Consider the following 21,588-nt stretch of genomic DNA (forward strand, 5'->3'; position numbering starts at 1 on the left):
GCGTTTTGCTTTTAGATCTCTGCAGCTCCTCCAGAGTTACCATGAGCCTCTTGGCTGCTTCTCTAATTAATGCTCTCCTTGTCTGGCCTATCAGTTTAGGTGGTTGGCCATGTCCTTGATAGGTTTGCAGTTGTGCCATTCTCTTTCCGCCAGTCGTCTTCCAGGACAGCCCTTGAGAGATGGAACTCCTCCCCCCGACAGGAAACACATTGCCTCCAGCTCTTTAAAAGGCAGTCCCTCAGGCATCTGGTAAGTTTTTTGTGTTTCCTGAGTTGGAGGAGATATGTTGCCTGGAGGAACCGTCTTTTAGAGGCGATGGAGTGGGAGAGCATCCCTCATTCGTCACTTCCAGTGGATATGATGTCATCACTGCATGTGAGGTTGTGGTTCTGGCTTTTGGCACAGAGAGAAAAGGGGAAGGCCAAGCCAGTGTATTAAAGGTGCAACAGCATGGGCTTTAGACGCCAACAGCAATGGAGCACCATGGAGGCATCCCATGCTCCGGGGGAGTCAAACACCAGCTCATCACAGGTAGGCTGGCCTGGCCAGAGCCTCTTTTTCCTGTGTATCACTGATTACAAGGGGAGCTAATAGACCCTGGGGGAACCACCTTATATCTCTGTTGGGCACCTTAGCACACTAAGAGGAAGCCAGAATTAGATGAGTTCTTGTGTTAAACAAAACCCTCTCTCCTTCTTGTGCCCCTCTCAGAAAGAATCATCCAGATCACAGAAAGCCATTACCAAGACAGACAAAAAGAAATGTCCTTCTTGTAGTGCTAGGCTCTCGCCTAGCTACACAAAAACGTTGTCTCCAACTTGCATCACAGCCATGCTAAAGAGCGAGAGTGATTCTTCTTTTTCAAAATTCCTCTGCTCCCTCAAGGATGAAATGCAATCTACTTTTCAGTCATTTAGAAAATTTATCTCAGATTGGCCGTTAGCCAACCGGCTCAGGTGCCCACTTCTCCTGCTCTGGTAGCTTCAGGTTCAGGAGAGCCTTTAGAGAGTAGGGAGAATTCCCTTAAAAACAATGACCCAGACTCCTCCTCAGATTCAGGACAGGAGGAAGACCAGGCCGATTCAGAATACCCACAAGGTACCAAACTTTCCCCGGAGGAAGTGGGTGATCTAGTGGGGGAAATCTGAGACCTTCGAGATGAAATAAGAAAAAAACATACTCTGAAGACATGACAAAATGTACCAAGGGTTGAATAAAAAGAAACCCAAGGTATTCCCAGTGCATAAAATCATGACAGTTTTAATGCTTAGGGCATGAGTGGAACCAGACAAAAATAACTTCTTTTCAAGTAGTCTAAAAAGAAGATTTGCTTTTGATGAGGACCCAAACGCAGTCTGGAATCAGTCCCCTAAATTAGATGCCCCGCTAGCAAAAGTGTCAAAACACTCGGACCTGGTCTTTCAGGACATGGGTCACTTGGGAGATCCCATGGACAAAAGAGACAATGTAATCCTAAAAAGATCATGGGATACCGTAATGTCAAACCTTAGACCAGCACTAGCAACAACTTGCATAGCCCAAAAATTTAGAATTTTGTTTAAAATAGCTGCAAAAACATCTGACGGCAGGTACCCCTAGGGTAGAGGTGTTAAAATCTTAGCCTATACACTTTAAAGCAGTAGGCTTAATTGCAGACGCCTCGGCCGAGTCTGTAAAACTCTCTGCCAGTGCAGCCTCATTATCTGTTGCAGCCAGGAGAACCCTTTGGCTCAAAACCTGGCCAGGGGACACAGCCTCCAAGTTACGTTTATGTAGCGTTCCTTTTTCAGGCAAGTTTCTTTTTGGCACTCACCTAGATGAAGCCTTAGAGCCTACAGCCGATAGGAAAAAGACCTTTCCTGTTAAGAAAAAATAATTTCCCAGAAAATATTTTTGTCCCTATAAAGGACAAATGAGAACACAGACAGGATAAAGGCAAGCCAAAAAAATCACTGGTCTACCCAGAAAGGGAGGCAAAAAACAAACGTGCTTTTTAAGCCTCCTGACAAAAATCCCAAACCACAGTGATGGCAGTTGCCAAGTGGGAAGTAGATTGGAGGATTTCCTTACATGGTGGAAAAAACTAACCTCAAACAGTTTTGTCAGGGGAGTGATCGAGAAAGGATATGCCTTATGCCATGTACACACGACTGGACTTTCTGGCAGACTAGGTCCAACGGGATCAGTCCGTCAGACAATCCAATCGTGTGTGGGCTAATCCGATCATTTTCTGTTATAAAAATCACACAGACCTAGAAATAGAACATGTTTCAAATCTGTCCGATGGACTCAATTACTATCGGGAAAACCGTTTGTCTGTATACTGGTCCAACGGACCAAATATGACGCAAGGGAAGCTATTGGCTACTGGCTATTGAACTTCCTCTTTTAGTCCCGTATTACGTCATCACTCTCAAACAGAACGGACTTTCGAACGGACTTAGTCCATTTGTGTGTGGCCAAGTCCGTTCTTTTCGGAAGTCCGTCTGAACTTTGCTGAAAAGTCCATCAGGAAGACCGTCGGACCTAGTCTGCCGAAAAGTCCGGTCATGTGTACGCGGCATTTGAGTTCAACCAAAGACCTCCTGCAAGAGTATTGATTACTCAATTATCCAGGGGCCCAGCAAAAGCTCAGGCATTACCAAAACTCATTAGTCGTCAGTGTTGAAACTCTTCTTTATATTGGTAGTAAAAAAATAAAAAATCAGCATTGCCATTGATCACACCCTCCCCCCAGCACTGCCACTAATCCCAGGAGTCCTAGGATAGCTAGGAGTTTTCTGTCTATTGATGGGTCCCCTCACCTCCCCAGTTTAGGGTGTGCAAGTAGTGAGGAGATGATGTGCTGTAACCTATAGCAACCAATCAGTAAGCAGTAATGATGTGCATTAACCTCTAGCAACCAATCAGTGAGCAGTATTGATGTACAGTAATCTCTAGCAACCAATCAACAAGCAAAAATAATTTGCTGTAACCCCTAGCAACTAATCAGTGAGTGGTAATGATACACTGTAACCTCTGGCAACCAATCATAATCACTGCCTGATATGATTCAGTAAACGGATTTTAAGTCTAGCTGCTGTTTATTGTATGTCTCAGAGCAGGGGGAGAGCGAAACTGCATGGAGGGGGCCCAAGAAATTTTTTTGCACAGGGTCCAATAAATATTAAAGACGGCCCTGCTTATGACGGCCCGGCCTCCATCCCGGCAGTCAAGTGGGCTAGGTTTCACCAAAGACCACTCCAGTCGTTCCTCCTACAAAATTTGTGGGGAAAAGACTTGGAGGACAAGGTGTACCTCTTAGAAAAAAACAAAGCAAGACCTTTGGTGGTGGAGAAACCAAATCAATCTACAAAAGGGACTGCTATAGACCTTCCCAATTGCACGCATATTGACTACAGATGCCAGCAGTCAGGGATGGGAGGCCCATTTAGAGGGGCAATGGGCGCAGGGGACTCAATTAGAGAAACAACACTCATCCAACTACAAGGAACTCAAAGCGGTAGCCAAAGGAATCTCAACATTCCAAAGTCAGCTCAGAAACCAACATTCACAGGTCAGATCGGACAATACAACCTTGGTAGCGTACCTAAACAAACAGGAGGGACCAGAAGTCCCATCTTGACGAGTATAGCACAGGAAATATTCTCCTGGGCAGAGGAAAATCTGGAATCCCTTTTGGCAATCCATCTCAAAGGAGTGCAGAACAACCTAGCCGATTTTTTGAGCAGACAGTTCACAAGAAGAATGTTCACTAGACCCAACAGTGTTTGTGGAAATAGTTTCCAAATGGGGCCTTCCAGAGATTGACTTATTTGCCAACAAACAAACACCAACACCAAACTACAATGTTTTTTTTCTCACTCAACTCAAGAGATGAGCCAGTGGCAGCCAAACCCCCCCAGAGTGCATGTTACGCCTTCCCACCTCTATATCTGATCCCAAGAGTCTTCTCCAAATTCAGGACAGAACAGACATCCCTTATCCTAATAGCCCCTGTTTGGCCAAAGAGGGCATGGTTTTCACTTCTGCTATCATTAGCGGATCGACCACCTTGGATGTTAGCTTTCAGTTGTAACCTGCTATCCCGGGGCCCAGTACTGCATCCCAATCCAGCCAAGCTAAACTTAGTGGCATGGTATCTGAAAGAGAGAACCTGAAGTCTAAGGGTCTATCAAACAGAGTGATAAAAACTCTGCTACAAAGTCGCAAACCTGTTACAAGAGCCACATACCTGAAAGTCTGGAGGAAGTTTAACCTCTGGCTAATAGAGAACGGAAAAAGAGAATATGATTCTCCAATAATTCTAGAGTTCCTGCAGGAAGGCATTGATAAACACGTATCCTTAAGCACAATTAAGTGACAGATTGCAGCCCTATCAGTCTACTTGCAGCATTCTCTACAACAAGACCTGCTCATAAATAGATTTTGTACAGCAATCGACTCCATCGACTGGATGTCAGGAGATGTCTCATAGGCTATTTGGAAGCTACCAAGAGCTTCAGAACATCAGAGGCCCTGTTTATCCTCTTCTCAGGAAATGAAAAAGGTAAACCAGCTTCTAAAGGGACAATAGCTAGGTGGATAAAGATGGCCATCTCAGAAGGGTACAAAACTCTACACTTGGACCCTCCACAAGGCTTGAATGCACACTCCACAAGGGTGTCAGCTACGTCCTAGGAGGAAAGAGTCGGCGCTACCCCCGCTAAAAATTTGGTGAGTACTTGTTCATCCTCTCAAGGGCTGTCCTGGAAGACGACTGGGGGAAAACCAGAGTTAGACTTACCGGTAACTCTGTTTCCAGGAGTCTTCCAGGACAGCACATTCCCACCCTTTGTATGTATAAAATGAATTTGTATGTATGGTTTAAATATATTATTTCAACTCCGTCCTTCAGTTCTAATGCCACGTACACACGGTCGGAGAATCCGTCGGAATGCGTCTTATCGGACCGTGACGTCAGATAATCCGACTGTGTGTGGTATGCATCGGACTGATTCCGTCCGAATCTCTGTCGGACCCAATTTTCCAACATGTTGGAAATATTTCCCAACCAACTGGGCCGGTCGGACGCAATCCGATCATGTGTAGAGAATTTTGATCGGACCAAGTGCCACGCATGCTCAGATCAAATTCCTACATCAAAGCTATTGGCTACTAGCCTGAATCTAGTCCCATCGCAACAAAATTATGTCATCACGTTCTGAAAGATCGGATTTTTCGACAACTTAGTCCGACCGTGTGTATGCAACAGTTTCGGACACAATCCGTCAGACTAAATCTGACGGACAAAATCCGATGAATTTGGTTGGCAGAATCTCTGACCGTGTGTACAGGGGCTTAGATAAAACTGATCAGATGCCTGGGGAACTGCCTTTTAAAGAGCTGGAGACAATGTGTTTCCTGTCCAGGGGAGGAGCTCCATCTCTCAAGGGCTGTCCTGGAAGGCTTCTGGAAACAGAGTTACCGGTAAGCCTAACTCCAGTTTTCCATTTTTGGATGATGGATTGAATGATACTCCATGAGTTGTTCAAGGCTTGGGATATTTTTGGCTTTAAACTTCTTAACAACTTTATCCCTGACCTGTCTCGTGTGTTCCTTGGCCTTCATGGTGCTGTTTGTTCACTACGGCTCTCTAACAAACCCCTGAGGGATTCACAGAACAGCTGCATTTACATACAAATGTACTCTATTTACTAATTAGGTGACTTCTGAAGGAAATTGGTTCCACTAGATTTGAGGTAGGGGTATCAGAGTAAAGAGGGCTGAATACAGATGCACGCCACACTTTTCAGATATTTTAAAACATTTTGAAAACCATTTATCATTTTCCTTCCACTTCACAATTATGTCCCACTTTGTGTTAGTCTATCTCACAAAATCCCAATAAAATACATTTACGTTTTTGGTTGTAACATGACAAAATTCTGAAAGTTTCAAGGGATATGAATACTTTTTCAAGGCACTGTATACTACTGGATCACTTTCATAAACCCCCCTGATCAGCTGCCCCAGCCCAGACTCCACTGTCCCACCATGTGATAACAATAAAATTAAGTTAAAAAAATTAACATATCAAAGATCACCCAGGGTACTGTTGAATTAAGCCTGTTTACAGAGCTCAGTAACTGAAGCTGAAATTTACACACAAGGGAATACGTCACAGTAATAGTCTTCTCCCAGTCATTCAAAGCGATTTTAATTTTTGTTCATCCTTCTTGTTTTACTACTTTGGACAACACACACACACAGATTCACATGCCGGGGGGACCTACATATGAAAACATGAATTACAGTTATTCTAGAGCCATTATTCACAACTGATGACCTTTAAGGGCTTCATGGGTGCACATAATTTAAAAGCGGTTCTAAAGCCTCAAGGTGGTTTAACCTAATGCATTCTATGCTTTAAGGTAAAAAACCTTCTGTGCCTCACCCCCCTTATACTTCCCTTCACCCCATCACAATCCAGCTCTGCTGCTTTGCCCCTCCTACCTGGGCAGAACAATAGCCACTGGCTCCTGTCAATTAACTCCAGTGACAAAAGGGGTGCGAGGCAAAGTTCCGTTGTCTGTGTCAATGGACACATGCATGTACGAGTGCTCCTATGAGAATCAGTTTCCTATTGGGGTCACCAGCATTAGAGTAGGAGCCAGGAGCACCGGCGGAGGACCCAAGAAGAGGAGAATTGGGGTACTCTGTGCAATTCTATTGTACAGAGCAGGTATGTATAGACATGTTCGTTATTTTTACTGAAAATATGCACTTAATAAAGATAAACCATTGAGCTAATATTGCCTGACATAAAAATTTTAACTACCCCAGTTTTATTCTCCAGGTTTTCAGCATTTAGGAATTATATAATGTGGTTGGGGCAGTGTAACTAATCTTCAGGCTTAAAATGTGCATTTTAACATGTGGAAAAAAATGCAAAACTGTCTATGGCAGTTTACACCATTCCCAAACTATGCTTGCAGTTTGCCCCGCAGTTTATAATGGAACTAAATTAAATTGATGTTTTCTCTCCAGGGCCTCAGTATTCAGTTGGCTTCAAGTCTTGGCTCAAGAAGACCTAAAGTCTGTGGGTTGGAAGATGAACCTAACATTTCAATATTTCCAAAACTTGCAGCATTTAATAGTGGTAAATATATCTGAATCATGTTCTGGCTTGAAAGGCATGTCCTCACTCATTCCCCTTCCCACCTGCCATCCACCCCCCCACCCAACACAGATCCTTTAACCTCTCCCTTACCCACAATTGCTGGGTTACAAAAAAATAGATAAAACATCTAAAAAGCCCCTTTTACTTTCCTAATTCCTCAATCATGTGGCTCACTGGGTCCTTCACCTCGCTGTACTTCAGTGCAGGGTAGGAGGATCATTTTTCAGCCTTCCATGTTGCTGCTGCGTGGATGGCTTGGACACTCCCCATTGGTGGTCAAGAAGCAGAGTGCTCTCAGGCTCCAGAAGACTGCTGAGGCAAGATGGCCAATCAAAGCTGGGTTTAGAGTAAATATTAACCAGCTGAAAACCCATTGACTTCTTATATATTATTTTGGATCTTCGACAATGAGATCTTGGCCATTGTTTTTTTTTTGTGGCCTTTTGCAATACAGAGAGAATAAAACAGTAGGAGTGAGAATGTAAGGTGGCAGTGATTTTTCTCCTGGATACTCTCCAAGGTAGAAGTCAATGGGGTTGTTAGACTGTTCAGTTTGCAAAGGAAGTTACCCAGAGCTCAATAAATGAGGTTAAACTCTGCTGACTTCCATCATCCAATCACATTAATTCTAACAATTTTTCTTCTTTCTACAGTAGGTGGTTTCAGTGGGGGCAGTGGTAAGTACAAAACACTATGTATATTAAATAAATATATAAATAGATATTTAAAGAAGAATTCTGAGTGTGGATATTTTTATATAGTTACATTGGTCCACCTTGGGCTACCTCTAGAAGCTGGAAATCTTTTAAATAGACATTGCTACTCCATTGATCTCCACTACTGCAGCTTCCAGTTCCAATTGGCTGTTCTACTGAAAAGTGAACACACAAGGTTGGCCCGTCAGGACGGGTGCCATTCCGGAAACACTTTGCATTTTCTCAATGAACGCAAGGCATTCTCTGTTTGAACAAGATGGAGAGTGTGACATCACCACTCCGCTTCTCCATCCCATTCAATCATAGAACACTTTACATTCATTTAGAAATGCCCACATCTTCTGAATGATAGTCATGCCCAGCAGTTGACCTCCTGTGTTCACAATCCAACAGGGCAGCTGCCTGGAATGAGAACCAGAAGCTAGTGGAGATCACTGGAGTATTGGTGTCTAAAACAGTGATTTCCATCTTCCAGAGGATCCCACAGGTATGGTATATAGTTAGATTGGATCAAGCTGGAACAATGTAACTATGGAACAATGTATACAATGATATTCTATCTGAAATGCACCATTGACATTTAAGTGCCCCCCCCCCCCCTTCAGCTATAGGCAAAATGTTCTTTATTTTGTTTTTGAGTTTTAGGTCGTATTCACACCCATTCGTTTTGTAGCTCCAAAATGCACAACATCCAAAATCTCATGTATTTCCGTGGTGACTGTTAACATATGAGTGCTCAGGCATCTGTAGCTTGATGCCCAATGCTATATGAGCCACTTTTAGGGAAGAATTAGGCATCAATAGAAATGCCTGAAAACACAAGAATTTAGCATTTTCATGCATCTTTTTAGGAGTTTTGTTTGGCCTGTAAGAACTGCTAGCCATGCCCTAGTGCTTCTCATTGGCTAAATCAAAAATGTCCGAAGCTTTGCATTGGCTTAAACAAAAATAGATCTAAAAATACACTCCCCCCCACCCCCCAAAAAAAAGAATTGCCCTGCTCGGGTGTTGGAGATGAATGTTAGAATGAGGCTAGCATAGAAAGATTAGTGCTTCTGTCAGGACATAAATGCTGTCTGTGTTCTGGTTGAGGCCATTCTTCTCTGAGATCTTCCTCCTGGACAGGAAGTAAGAGCAAGGCTTCTTGATGGGGACACAGACTGCAATAACATGCAGAAGTTTGAACCCTTCCTCACTCTTCAACAAGATGCGCTCATATTTCTATTTCATGGTTTGTTGGGTTTCCCTTCATTGCCATAGGAAGTAGGGAGAAATCTTCCAAATGAAGACAGAGCAAATAAAAGTTGACACTTCTTCACTTTATCTATCTAAAACTATTTTGGATGGAGTTGGACTTTAACATGTAGCCCCCAACTCTAAGGCCCCGTTTACACTATCACTCTCAGCTAACACACACTACTTGCATTAGCGTGATGCTCTGCTATTTTTATTAAATGGCGCCCCAACCCTGCAAATGGCCATGCTTTGCAGCATACCTCAACACATGGTAATGCCCCGCCATGCTTTGTAGTGCACAGCATGTACGTTCTTGTACTTCGTGTTCTATTGTGAGCCCTTCGAGTGGTTGTAAACCTCTAGAATAAAAAATTAACAAAGCAGATCATTCTATAGCATGTACTTAACTCAATCAAAAGCACCTACCTTGATTATTTCTCATTCCTCTGCTATCTGCATACAGTACCTCACAAAAGTGAGTACACCCCTTACATTTTTGTAAATATTTTATTATATCTTTTCATGGGACAACACTGAAGAAATTACACTTTGCTACAATGTAAAGTAGTGAGTGTACAGCTTATATAACAGTGTAAATTTGCTGTCCTCTCAAAATAACTCAACACACTGCCATTAATGTCTAAACCGCTAACCAGCAACAAAAGTGAGTACACCCCTAAGTGAAAATGTCCAAATTGGGCCCAAAGTGTCAATATTTTGTATGGCCTTCATTATTTTCCAGCCCCGCCTTAACCTTCTTAGGCATGGAGTTCACCAGAACTCCACAGGTTGCCACTGGAGTCCTCTTCCACTCCTCCATGACGACATCACGGAGCTGATGAATGTTAGAGACCTTGCACTCTTCCACCTTCCGTTTGAGGATGCCCCACAGATGCTCATTAGGGTTTAGGTCTGGAGACATGCTTTGTCGGTCCATCACCTTTACTCCCAGCTTCTTTAGCCCTGGTTCACACTGAATGTGGCTTTAAAATTGTATGACTTCACTTGAAATCGCACAATTTCAAAGCCGCAGGTCAGTGAGACTTTAGGTGCGACTTGACTGACATCTGCGCGACTTCATGCACAGATGTCTACGCAAGTCGCTCCTGAAATCACAAAAAATAGTGCAGGAACTGTTTTTCAAATTGGTATGGCCCCGCTAAGTTGGCGGTGCACTGATTTGAACAGTTCCATTGTCGACAATAGGGTGCGACTTGGACCTGTCACATCGCATGACAAGTCACACCGGTGTGAACAGGGACTTAAACTAACCTTTAGGTGAGCCCAGCTGTTCCTCATTTTATCTAAAACAAAAAACATTTGGTTGTAGTTCGACTTTAAAAGCAGGCCTAACCTAAATCATCTGCATTAATGAATTTAAATGTAAGTGTAATATTTAATATATTACAGGGCCTTTGCCAAAAAGCATTGACACCATTCGCAGTGACTTTAGGGACGCCTTTGGAGATGACACAGTCATTATTGGGTAAGTGTTCACCCCATGCAGGAAATGATCTGCATTGAGGGAGGTTGATTTGTAGTTTACATATAGTATGGTAGCTGGAAAAGCTGATAAGATTGTTTTAGCTGTATGGTAGCATCAATGAGTATTTGTCCATGCTTGCAAAAAATGCATTTAGCCTTAAAAATGAATGCAGCTACCACATCTAAGAACTTGAAAGTTGTAATATATTCAATTTTTTTTTGAGGGGGGGGGGGGGTGTTAAGACTCCTTAACACCACTGTGTTATTTTAACTGTCAATTGCACGGTGGTGCGACGATGTACCCCCAAAAAATGTATGCCTTTTTTCCCCACAAATAGAGCTTTCTATTGGTGGTATTTGATCACCTTTATTTTTTGTGCTATAATCAAAAAAGGGTTGTCAAAAAACAAACAAACAAAAAAAAAACAAAACATTCTGCTATAAAACACATGCAATCATTAAAAAAAAATAAAAAAAAATCAAGTTTCAATATAAATTTAGGCCAATATGTATTCTGCTGGTACTAGAATTATTGCTCTCACTCTGATATTTGTGACAATATCTCAATGTGTGGTGCGATCACCGTTTACATATGGGTGCAGAAGTAACGTATATGTTCGCATTTGTGCATAAGTACGAGGGGATGGGGCTGCTTTAATTTATTTATTTTTTATTATTATTATTATTTTATTCCAAATTGTTTAACAGATCCTCTTTATAAAGAGACCTAGGGTTTATTAGGCCCCAGATCTCTCCTCTGGCCTCCCATGCAGCTGATCAGATACAGGTCGGTCTGATCTGCTGCTTTCCTGGGTGCTAACGGGCAGGTAAACGAAGAGGCTGAATCGGAAGTGAGGACATACTCATTGCTCCCAGTTTCCAAGGTCATAGAGCGAAAGAGGCAACACCAGTTCATCTCTCTGTGCCATACAGCCATCACCACCGTCTGCAGCGTAACTGGGCTCTGCCATCGGACGATAGATCGCAGGAAAAGTGGCAGTGGCGGCGGACCCTTCCGCCACCCATAGAAGTGATCGAGTGGCTATTTAGCCACTCGAATCACTTCTGCTAAAAAGGGACTCGCCGGCTGAAAAAATCCATACCGGGACGATGCATGCAGGTGCAGCCAGGCATCATTCTGATATAACTACTTCAATCCAAGGACGTCCATTGATGTCCTACGGGCAGGAAGTAGTTAATATCCACTGCAAACTCCCCTCTCCATGCTTTATTTTTTTTGAGACATCACTTTAAAAAACACCCCACTAGCATTTCTAGCCACAGCCATCTTAAGTAAGGTCAGATGATTCATGTAGCACTTACTTCTTGGAAGCCATGTGCCATTAGCTCAGGCATTAAGGCAGGAGGGTGTACTTAGCTGAAAAATATCCTCCTCCCCTCCCTCCATTAAAACTCTTGGGATGTTTAACATCATTTTGGCCTAGGCTGGAAACCAGGAAGCAACTGAAGAAATCTAAAATAAAAGTTTAAAGGCTTACAGTTTACATCATATGCAGTCCAGTGCGTTTTTTTATGGTATCAAAAAAGCATGTAAAGTTGGTTATATGGTTTTCAATGGCATAGTTCACACCAATGCAGTCAGTTCCAGGGCTTTCCAGTTCCAGGAAAAAAAAGAACATGCTGCATTTTTCCTGCACTGGACTGTACTGGAGCGCAGTAAAATGCATCAAAAACGCACTGGAATGCGTCAAAAATGCACTGGACCCTAGTAAAGTGGGGAAAAAAAATGGGAAAAAAAGAAGAAAAAAAGCACCTGGAATGATCCGGGACCACATCAAAAAATTTTTGTATTGTGAACCAGCCATAAAACAAGTAAATATGATATACCTTCCTATCTATTTACGGTACTAATACTAGCAGCATAAGGATTAAAAATAGTTCATGTTGATCAAGATAGTTTTCAGTTGCGCTTTAAATACATAAACTGTAAAACAAAAACAAGATGCACTGACCAGTAATTTGGACCTCACTGATGGCAGTCACGTGACCAAATGCTGGAGTATGGATGGGGACATAAATCAGTCCCTATCTGAGATCAATGCTATGGCCTCCCTCTAAAGCCGGTAACATGACCTGAATCTAAATTTGAACTAAAGGCAAACCCTTTTTTTTTCATTTTTGGGGAAGGGATTGTTATAACTCCTTTCAGTTTTTCTGCCCTTTTTGTCCCCTTGGGGGGAGGGGGGCAATTACCCTTCACTTCCTGCCCCATTGCTAGAACAGGAAGTGAGATGAAATCTCTCAAAAAAATGAGGGAACCCATGGTTGTCAGAAGAACTAACATCCCCATTGGAAGATTTACCCTCTTTTCTTCTTCTGACAGAGGGCGCAGACAACAGTAAAAACCTAACAGGAGTTCCAATCCCTCTCCACCCTATCCAAAACTAAAGAAAAAAGTGTTGCTTTTATATATACTTTAATACTGGAATTAGAGGGCTCCTAAAACACTGTTTTATGCCTTAAGGCAGATTTTTTTTTTTTTTTGCATGCATATACTATATGAGAGCAGGGTGGTCAAGTTAAAAATGTACTACTTTGTGGGAAAAACTCCTTTAGCAATTGGTCCACTTTAAATCCCCCAAAAATGTGTCTAACAACTGGTCCAATTTTATTCCACTCACAGTCCAGATGGCGAGGCAACAGTCAGTTCAATAATTCCACAAAGCATCACCAACTGGGAGAGTGACGGATTCTGCATTTCAGTTAACGAAGGTCTAGGCTTGACCAATGAGCTGGCAAAGACCACCACAATACAGCCATTCTTTGTGGAGTGTTCCATCCCATCATACGTCATTAGAGGAGAAGAGGTGATCACCAGTATTGTGGTCTCCAACTACCTGGAAAAAAGCGCACAGGTCAGTATTGTGGACCATAGGGGGACAATTGCGAAGTACAACCACCTCACGTTTAGCATTAGTCCTCCTGACTCTCCCAAAAACTTAACTATGTTTACATATTTTGCTACCCTAAGCACACTCAAACAATGATGCAGATTGGCACAAGCTCTGCCACTGAGGGCAACTAATCAAAACCAAAATAAAGCTTTTAAGTTAGAATTAGCCTTCAAATGCTACTACATTAGCCGAAAATGGCTTTGCTTGTGTAGCTACATCAAACTGTCAGAGATTGTAAAATACTAAAGTAGAGCGCTAGAGACTGGGGGTATGATACAGGTGACTGCTAGAGAGCACTGTCATTACAAACCATTTGCAAAGTCATGTTTCCATATTAGTTCGACCTACAGCCCAGTTAAAATGACTGGCGCTGCATGTAACATGCTTTACAGAACATGCTTTACAGCATGTTACAAGAATAGTTAGACTGAGCGCATGATGCAGTACTAGACTGGGGACATTATAGGAATGGTTGGAGACTGAGGATGACTTACAGGAGACAATCCAAGTCTGGAGATGTTATGGGAACGGTTGGAGGCCAAGTAATACGGGAGTCTGAGACTGAAAACATTACAGGAATGCTTGTAAACTGAGGACACACTATAGGAGGCAGTCTGAGACTAGGGACATTACAGTGATGCATAGTTCCCAACTGTCCCTGATTCCGAGGGACTGTCCCTGATTTGGAGCAATGTCCCTCTGTCCCTCATTCCTCCTCATATGTCCCTCATTTTGGTCTGATCTACCTTGTTGTATATAAAATGTACTTTTTATCTTACTTCAAGAAGTGTCTCCCAGTGCTAAACCTTTCATCCAAAATTCTAAATTGCTGCATTTGGACATTTTAAAAGCCAATTTAAAGGAATAGTAGTGGTAAAAAAAAGCCCTTGTGGATTTAATTAACCTTTTTTTTGGTTAATTTTCCTTTAAGGGTGTGTGGCAGGGGCGTGTCCTATGCCTACATACATTTGGTAGTAGGTGTCCCTCATTCCCATCTCGAAATGTTGGGAGGTATGGTGATGGTTGGAGACTGAGGACAAGTTATAGGAGACAGTCAGTGATAGGGGATATTACGGGGATGGTTGGACACTGAAGACAAGTTATATGGGACAGTCTGAGATGAGGGACATTACAGGAATGGTTGGAGACCGAGGAAGAGTTACAGTATAAGAGACAGTCTGAGACTATGGACATTACAGGGATGGTTGAAGACTGAGGACGAGTTAGTTATAGGAGACAGTCAGATACTGGGGATATTACGGGAATGGTTAGAGACTGAGGACAAGTTACAGGAGACAGTCCAAGACTGGGGACATGTTACAGGTGACTGCTAAAGATCACTGTTATTACAGCCCTGTCATGGTTATGCAGTGATCTTCCTGTTTGCTTACCTCCCTTCATGTGTTCAGACTAAGAGGCCAGCCACTTCCACCTGGTGGTTTTATAACCTCTCCTCTAAGCATGGCTCCACCCAGGCCCTATCAGGGAACCCTATATTAACCTGTGCACTGCTAGCCAACCCTGCTGATCAACCTTTGTGTGTTAGCTTCCTGTTTCCTGCCGTGTGCTCTTCTACTGTTTTCCGTTACCGACTTTGGCCTGTCTTTGACTATCTCTGTTTGCCTGTGATCCTGACCTTTTGGCGTGTCCCTGACTATTCTTGTCTACTTGTGGCCCAGACCTTGGCTTTATCACTCACCATCCATATCCTCCTGTTGCCTACTGTGGGTGTGAGCTGGGGGACCCTGGGGGTCGCGACCTGGAGCCAGCTGCAGCCAAGTCCATCCTCACCACTAGAGGCGCTGGTGAACACCTGCTGGCTCTTAGACTCCGCGCCCCAGGGAATCTTACGCTCTAACCCCAGTGGGATCTGTCCCCCGTCTGCAGCAGTCAGCCGTAGGGTCCACAACCTTGCGGTGCACTCCTGATCCCTACGGTGTGCACCTGTCACCTCGCCTCAAGGTGACCTGACAGTTTGATCAGCCATGGACCCGGCTGACGTGCCGCTTCCTACAGTCGATCCGTTGCAGGGCTTAGTTCGCAGACTTGAGACCCAAGAATTGCATCAGACCCAGGTGATGCGATTCCTTCAAGATCTGGCTTCCCGCTTCGAGCAGCTACAGGCTTCCTTGGGAACCCCGAACCTGCAGCCTCAAGTGCAGTCAGCAGCTGCACCTATCGCACCAGTCGCATCCACGCATGCATTATTACTGCCAGCTCCGTCCCGTTTCTCTGGGGACTCCAAGGCTTGCAGGGGGTTCCTTAGCCAGTGCACAATTCATTTTGAGCTTCAGCCCCAAAACTTCCTGTCCGATCAGGCAAAAGTAGCTTATATCATATCCCTCCTGTCCGGCGAGGTGCTAGCTTGGGCTGCCCCTCTGTGGGAGCTGAATGATCCAGTGGTTTTTAGCCTGTCTGATTTCTTGAAACTTTTTTGGAATATCTTCGAGGAACAGGGTCGTGTCTCCTCAGAGGCTAGCGCTCTTTTGCGTCTCTGTCAAGAGTCTGCGTCCATGGGACAGTATGCTCTTCAGTTCCGTATCCTCACAGCTGAATTGAGCTGGAATAATGAGGCCCTAGTTGCAACCTTTTTACATGGCCTCTCTGATAGAGTGAAGGATGAATTAGCAGGAAGATCCCTTCCTGCTGATCTGGACAGTGTCATCACCTTGTGTAACCAGATCGATATTTGCTTTCAGGAGAGGGCCCTGGAAAAAAGACGCCAGCACCCCCCGTTCTTTAGGCAGCCTGAGCCCCCAGTCCCTTCTCTTCGATCCGAGGAGCACTCCCTGCCTACCGAGGAACCTATGCAGTTGGGCTGGACTAAGTTATCTCCCGAAGAACGTGCTAGGCGCAGAACTCTGGGCCTATGCCTCTATTGTGGGGCCAAAGATCATTTCCGTGACACTTGTTCTCTTCGTCCGGAAAAACGCTCAGGGCTAATACATCTGGAAGGTGGAGTATTAGACCCTGAAATATCACCTTCACCTTCTCGTCTTCTCCTTTCTGTGTTGCCTCATGTTGGTGCTTCCTCTCATTCGGTCTCAGCACATCTGGATTCCGGAGCCGCTGCCAATTTCATGGATTGGGAAACTGCATCCTCCATGAGACTTACCCTTTGGCCCCTTACAACGCCATTGGTGGTCTTGGCGATTGATGACACGGTTCTCCCAGGGGGCCCTATCTACTTCCAGACCCTTCCTGTTAAGATGTCAGTAGGGACACTCCACCAGGAGTGGATATCCTTCCTTGTCTTACCTAAGGCTTCATCTCCTATCATATTAGGTCTTCCTTGGTTACGGCTCCATTCTCCACACGTTGACTGGTCTGCTGGACAGATCCTGGCTTGGGGTTCCTCCTGTTCCTCTTCCTGCCTACTCAAGGGTACCCCAAAAGAGAAACTTCCTGTTACCACCATCCCAGTATCTTCTGCTCTTCCCGCTGTATGTAGCGATCTCTGGGATGCGCCCTGCAATAGTCGGATTGATGCACTCTCTAGGTCATGTGGTACTCTGGATGAGGGGCCCACCTATGAACCTGAGTCGATCATCCACTCCAGTTCACATAATAATTTTCCTTTGCCTGTCCCTAATCTCCCTTGGACGCACAGCCAGGCTAACTTGTCTGCAAATTCCACAGTTGCTATGCCCTGTGATGCGATTGAGATGGTCGCTGCACCTGACAATACTATTCAGTCGGCCTCTGCACCAGTTATGCCAGTCCAGCCCATGCCCAATGAGCTTCCTGCTTATTGTTGAGGACCTTCTGTGACCTGGCCTCACCCTACTGCTACTATGTCCATTCAAACCCGTTTAAGAGGCTCAATCCATCCTTTGCATTGACTGCCTCATTCGGCCAGGTGGGGTTTTCAATCTTTTTCTCAGGGTTCTTCGCATTCTGTTTGTGTTTCAGCTATCCAGCTTGACTCTTGTGACATGTCACCTTCTAACCAACCTGACCTCAGGGATCCACTGACCTCTGCCCAGTCTGGTGGTCCTGTTCTGGATGCCCAGCTCATCTTTAAGGGTCTGGGGGACCCTGCTCAAGCTCCTGATCTTCTCATGCCCTTACCCATTCCTAAAAAGCCTTTAGTCCTCAAGTCCTCTCGTCCTCTCCCTACCTCGGTTTCGGTCTCTGAGGATAATCTAAAATACGAGGTTAGTCAAGTTTTGGATTCCCGGCTCCGTAAAGGCATTCTTCAGTACCTCGTACTTTGGAAAGGGTTGGGCCCTGAGGAGAGGTCTTGGATCACTGCATCTGAGGTCTTTGCTCCTCGTCTGTTGAGGAGGTTCCATCTGGAGTTTCCCTTTAAGCCTGGACCCAGGCGGGGGAGGGGGAGGCCTCGTAAGAGGGAGGGTACTGTCATGGTTATGCAGTGATCTTCCTGTTTGCTTACCTCCCCTCATGTGTTCAGACTAAGAGGCCAGCCACTTCTACCTGGTGGTTTTTATAACCTCTCCTCTAAGCATGGCTCCACCCCAGGCCCTATCAGGGAACCCTATATTAACCTGTGCACTGCTAGCCAACCCTGCTGATCAACCTTTGTGTGTTAGCTTCCTGTTTCCTGCCGTGTGCTCTTCTACTGTTTTCCGCTACCGACTTTGGCGTGTCTTTGACTATCTCTGTTTGCCTGTGATCCCAACCTTTTGGCGTGTCCCCGACTATTCTTGTCTGCTTGTGGCCCCGACCTTGGCTTTGTCCCTCACCATCCCTATCCTCCTGTTGCCTACTGTGGGTGTGAGCTGGGGGACCCTGGGGGTCGCGACCTGGAGCCAGTTGAAGCCAAGTCCATCCTCACCACTAGAGGCGCTGGTGAACACCTGCTGGCTCTTAGACTCCGCGCCCCAGGGAATCTTATGCTCTAACCCCAGTGGGATCTGTCCCCCATCTGCAGCAGTCAGCCGTAGGGTCCACAACCTTGCGGTGCACTCCTGATATAGAAAAAAGAAAGAACTGCGCTAACCACGAATACCCAACGTGAGTAGGGTATGTATATGTGCCAGACCCACGATATGGGTCTTAGTATCTTAATGTCTCCAAGACCACCTCCAAAATATAGTGCAAACCATATACAAATAAGTGCGATTTAAATACAAAAACAAACCATAAATGCGTGTCAATAGTGTGAGTTCCCAAACACAATATGAGTATATCAAACTCAGTGCATATACCTCTAGAAAATAAATTTTTTTAAAAAAATAGAATAGAATATGAAAAAAATGTTTGCAATTTTTTTACATAAATGAACTAACAGGAAAAGAGATTGTATTTAGAGACACTCTATATAATGTCCATATAGTCATATATCAAAAAATAATAATAGACTGTCCATATAGTAAACAAAACACCAGTGAAGTGAAGCTTCAAGTGGAGTACAGCAGTGAAGAACAATCCTCAAACAGCTGAGTTATAAGTACACAAATTAAAATCTTCTCCAAAGATGTACTGTGCTTTTCCCATCACCGAATGTGTGAATTGGCTCCTTACCAGATCCAAGCGACCCCCCGTTACAGAGGGTCACCGAATGTGTGAAAAACGCGTTTCGTAATAATTTACGTCGTCCAGGGGCACGGGCGGCGTGCGACGTCACCCCTTTTATAACCATCAACTTAACCAAGCCTCGCTTTGGGTCAGCGGCCATCTTAGATATCACTTAAGCATTAGGAATCAATGACCATGGGCCAAGCCTCACTACCAATCACGAACGTCAGATGTGCGTATCCGCAGCGAACGTCCTATGGTTGTAGACCATACCTCGTTTCCATACGAACGTCATATGGTCATAAACCAAGCCTCACTTCCAGGTAATAACCCTATTGACGTTCGTATGGAAACGAGGTATGGTCTACAACCATAGGACGTTCGCTGCGGATACGCACATCTGACATTGATTCCTAATGCTTAAGTGATATCTAAGATGGCCGCTGACCCAAAGCGAGGCTTGGTTAAGTTGATGGTTATAAAAGGGGTGACGTCGCACGCCGCCCGTGCCCCTGGACGACGTAAATTATTACGAAACGCGTAGGGCGGTGCGAACGTGTCGACGTCACCCCAGTCGTGTTCGTTCTTTTTGGACCAGGAAGGACGGGTCGGTCTCTGCGTTGGCGTGCATCCGGCCGGTGCACGCTTCTGTTTTGAACCTGCTTTTAAAGTCTTTTATGTAAGTGTATACGTTCGTTTTTGCAAATTAAAGTCATTTGGTTTTACACTATCTGGAGCCTATGTTTTTCCCTATGTGATACCACGTTGAGTTGGGAGTGATATGTGGAATAACAGCCATAACCCTATCGCGTGAAAGATTCAGGATCGCTTGAGGAGGAATCGCTATCCGGATATCCTTTGACTATTGTCGCCTGTGGTGACCCTCTGTAACGGGGGGTCGCTTGGATCTGGTAAGGAGCCAATTCACACATTCGGTGATGGGAAAAGCACAGTACATCTTTGGAGAAGATTTTAATTTGTGTACTTATAACTCAGCTGTTTGAGGATTGTTCTTCACTGCTGTACTCCACTTGAAGCTTCACTTCACTGGTGTTTTGTTTACTATATGGACAGTCTATTATTATTTTTTGATACATGACTATATGGACATTATATAGAGTGTCTCTAAATACAATCTCTTTTCCTGTTAGTTCATTTATGTAAAAAAATTGCAAACATTTTTTTCATATTCTATTCTATTTTTTAAAAATTTTTTATTTTCTAGAGGTATATGCACTGAGTTTGATATACTCATATTGTGTTTGGGAACTCACACTATTGACACGCATTTATGGTTTGTTTTTGTATTTAAATCGCACTTATTTGTATATGGTTTGCACTATATTTTGGAGGTGGTCTTGGAGACATTAAGATACTAAGACCCATATCGTGGGTCTGGCACATATACATACCCTACTCACGTTGGGTATTCGTGGTTAGCGCAGTTCTTTCTTTTTTCTATTTCTGTTTGGTGTATTCTTGGTGTACATTTGAATTGCAGCTTCCGTTCAATACCATTTGTATTCCGTAGCGCAGTTTTTCCCTTTTTTCGCTCCTGGTGCACTCCTGATCCCTACGGTGTGCACCTGTCACCTCGCCTCAAGGTGACCTGACAAGCCCATTTGCAAAGCAATGTTTCCACATTAGTGCTCCCTACAGCCCAGTTAAAAATGACTGGTGCCACATTTGATATTCTTCTCAACAAGATCAATTATATAAGGTCAGAGAAAAAAAATACATAAAAAGAAAAAAGGAAATGGACAACACCCAGGGGTTGCACATTAAGTACCAAAAGGCCGCACATTGAGTGGCAGATGGCTGCACGTTGAGCCTCGAAAGAGCCGCACATTGAACAACAAAGGGGCGCACATTGAACAACAAAGGGGCGCACACTGAGCTACAAAGGGGCGCACATTGAACAACAAAGGGCCACACACTGAGAACCAAAGGGGCGCATGCTGAGCACCAAATGGCCACAGGTTGGGCCCCAGGGAGGTAAAGGAACTCCTATCAATGATTTCTTATACTAAATAGCAAACAAGTCTGGATTATAAATGATCTCTTATTCTATGCACAGGTTGAAATACAAGTGGATGATTCTGAGGATTATCAGGTGACCCCTCTGGACAACAAGTTACAGCAATGTGTCGGCAGCCAGCAGAAAGTCTTCTGGACAGTAGCAATCTCATTTAGAAAAATAGGTAAGGACCCAGACCTGATTTTTATTCTCTTCTAATGGAGCAACTAGACTTTCTTTTACTTGGGAATACCTTTCCAAAAGTTTACTTCCACCAGATTGTTCTCACACAGGAGTTTTTCTTTAAATTGAATTTCTGTTAAAGTGTACATGTCATTTTGTAGCGAATTCTCCTCCTCCGAGCTATTATGTTTTGACAGGAGGGCAGCCCGCCCCCCCACCCCTCGCCAAAGCATAACAGTCAGCGCTCTTTTGTGGCTAAGACGTTGATGGGATGCCGGTCGTATACCTTTTTCCGTCTTGCCCCTTCAAAAGACGCCAGGGGAAAGACTAGCTGCCATACACACGGGCCGAATACTGGCAAGTTTCTATTGAACCGGCCAATGCTGCCCAACA

At 44.3% G+C, this 21,588-nt stretch overlaps 1 protein-coding gene across 1 annotated transcript in view; it reads left to right on the top strand.

Moving 5' to 3' along the window:
• Nucleotides 1-21,588, top strand: part of LOC143929798 (ovostatin-like) — a 214,208-nt gene that overhangs the window by 129,716 nt on the left and 62,904 nt on the right. Inside the window, exons 18-23 of the mRNA XM_077453774.1 lie at nucleotides 7,030-7,141; nucleotides 7,617-7,629; nucleotides 7,751-7,839; nucleotides 10,525-10,600; nucleotides 13,244-13,475; nucleotides 21,073-21,196. Of these exons, the coding sequence (XP_077309900.1) occupies nucleotides 7,030-7,141; nucleotides 7,617-7,629; nucleotides 7,751-7,839; nucleotides 10,525-10,600; nucleotides 13,244-13,475; nucleotides 21,073-21,196 (646 nt within the window). The remainder of the gene's footprint in view (nucleotides 1-7,029; nucleotides 7,142-7,616; nucleotides 7,630-7,750; nucleotides 7,840-10,524; nucleotides 10,601-13,243; nucleotides 13,476-21,072; nucleotides 21,197-21,588) is intronic.

Source organism: Lithobates pipiens, unplaced genomic scaffold, assembly GCF_037356315.1.
Source record: "Lithobates pipiens isolate NorthernLeopardFrog02 unplaced genomic scaffold, aLitPip1_a1.2 Scaffold_25, whole genome shotgun sequence".
Classification (NCBI taxonomy): domain Eukaryota; kingdom Metazoa; phylum Chordata; class Amphibia; order Anura; family Ranidae; genus Lithobates; species Lithobates pipiens.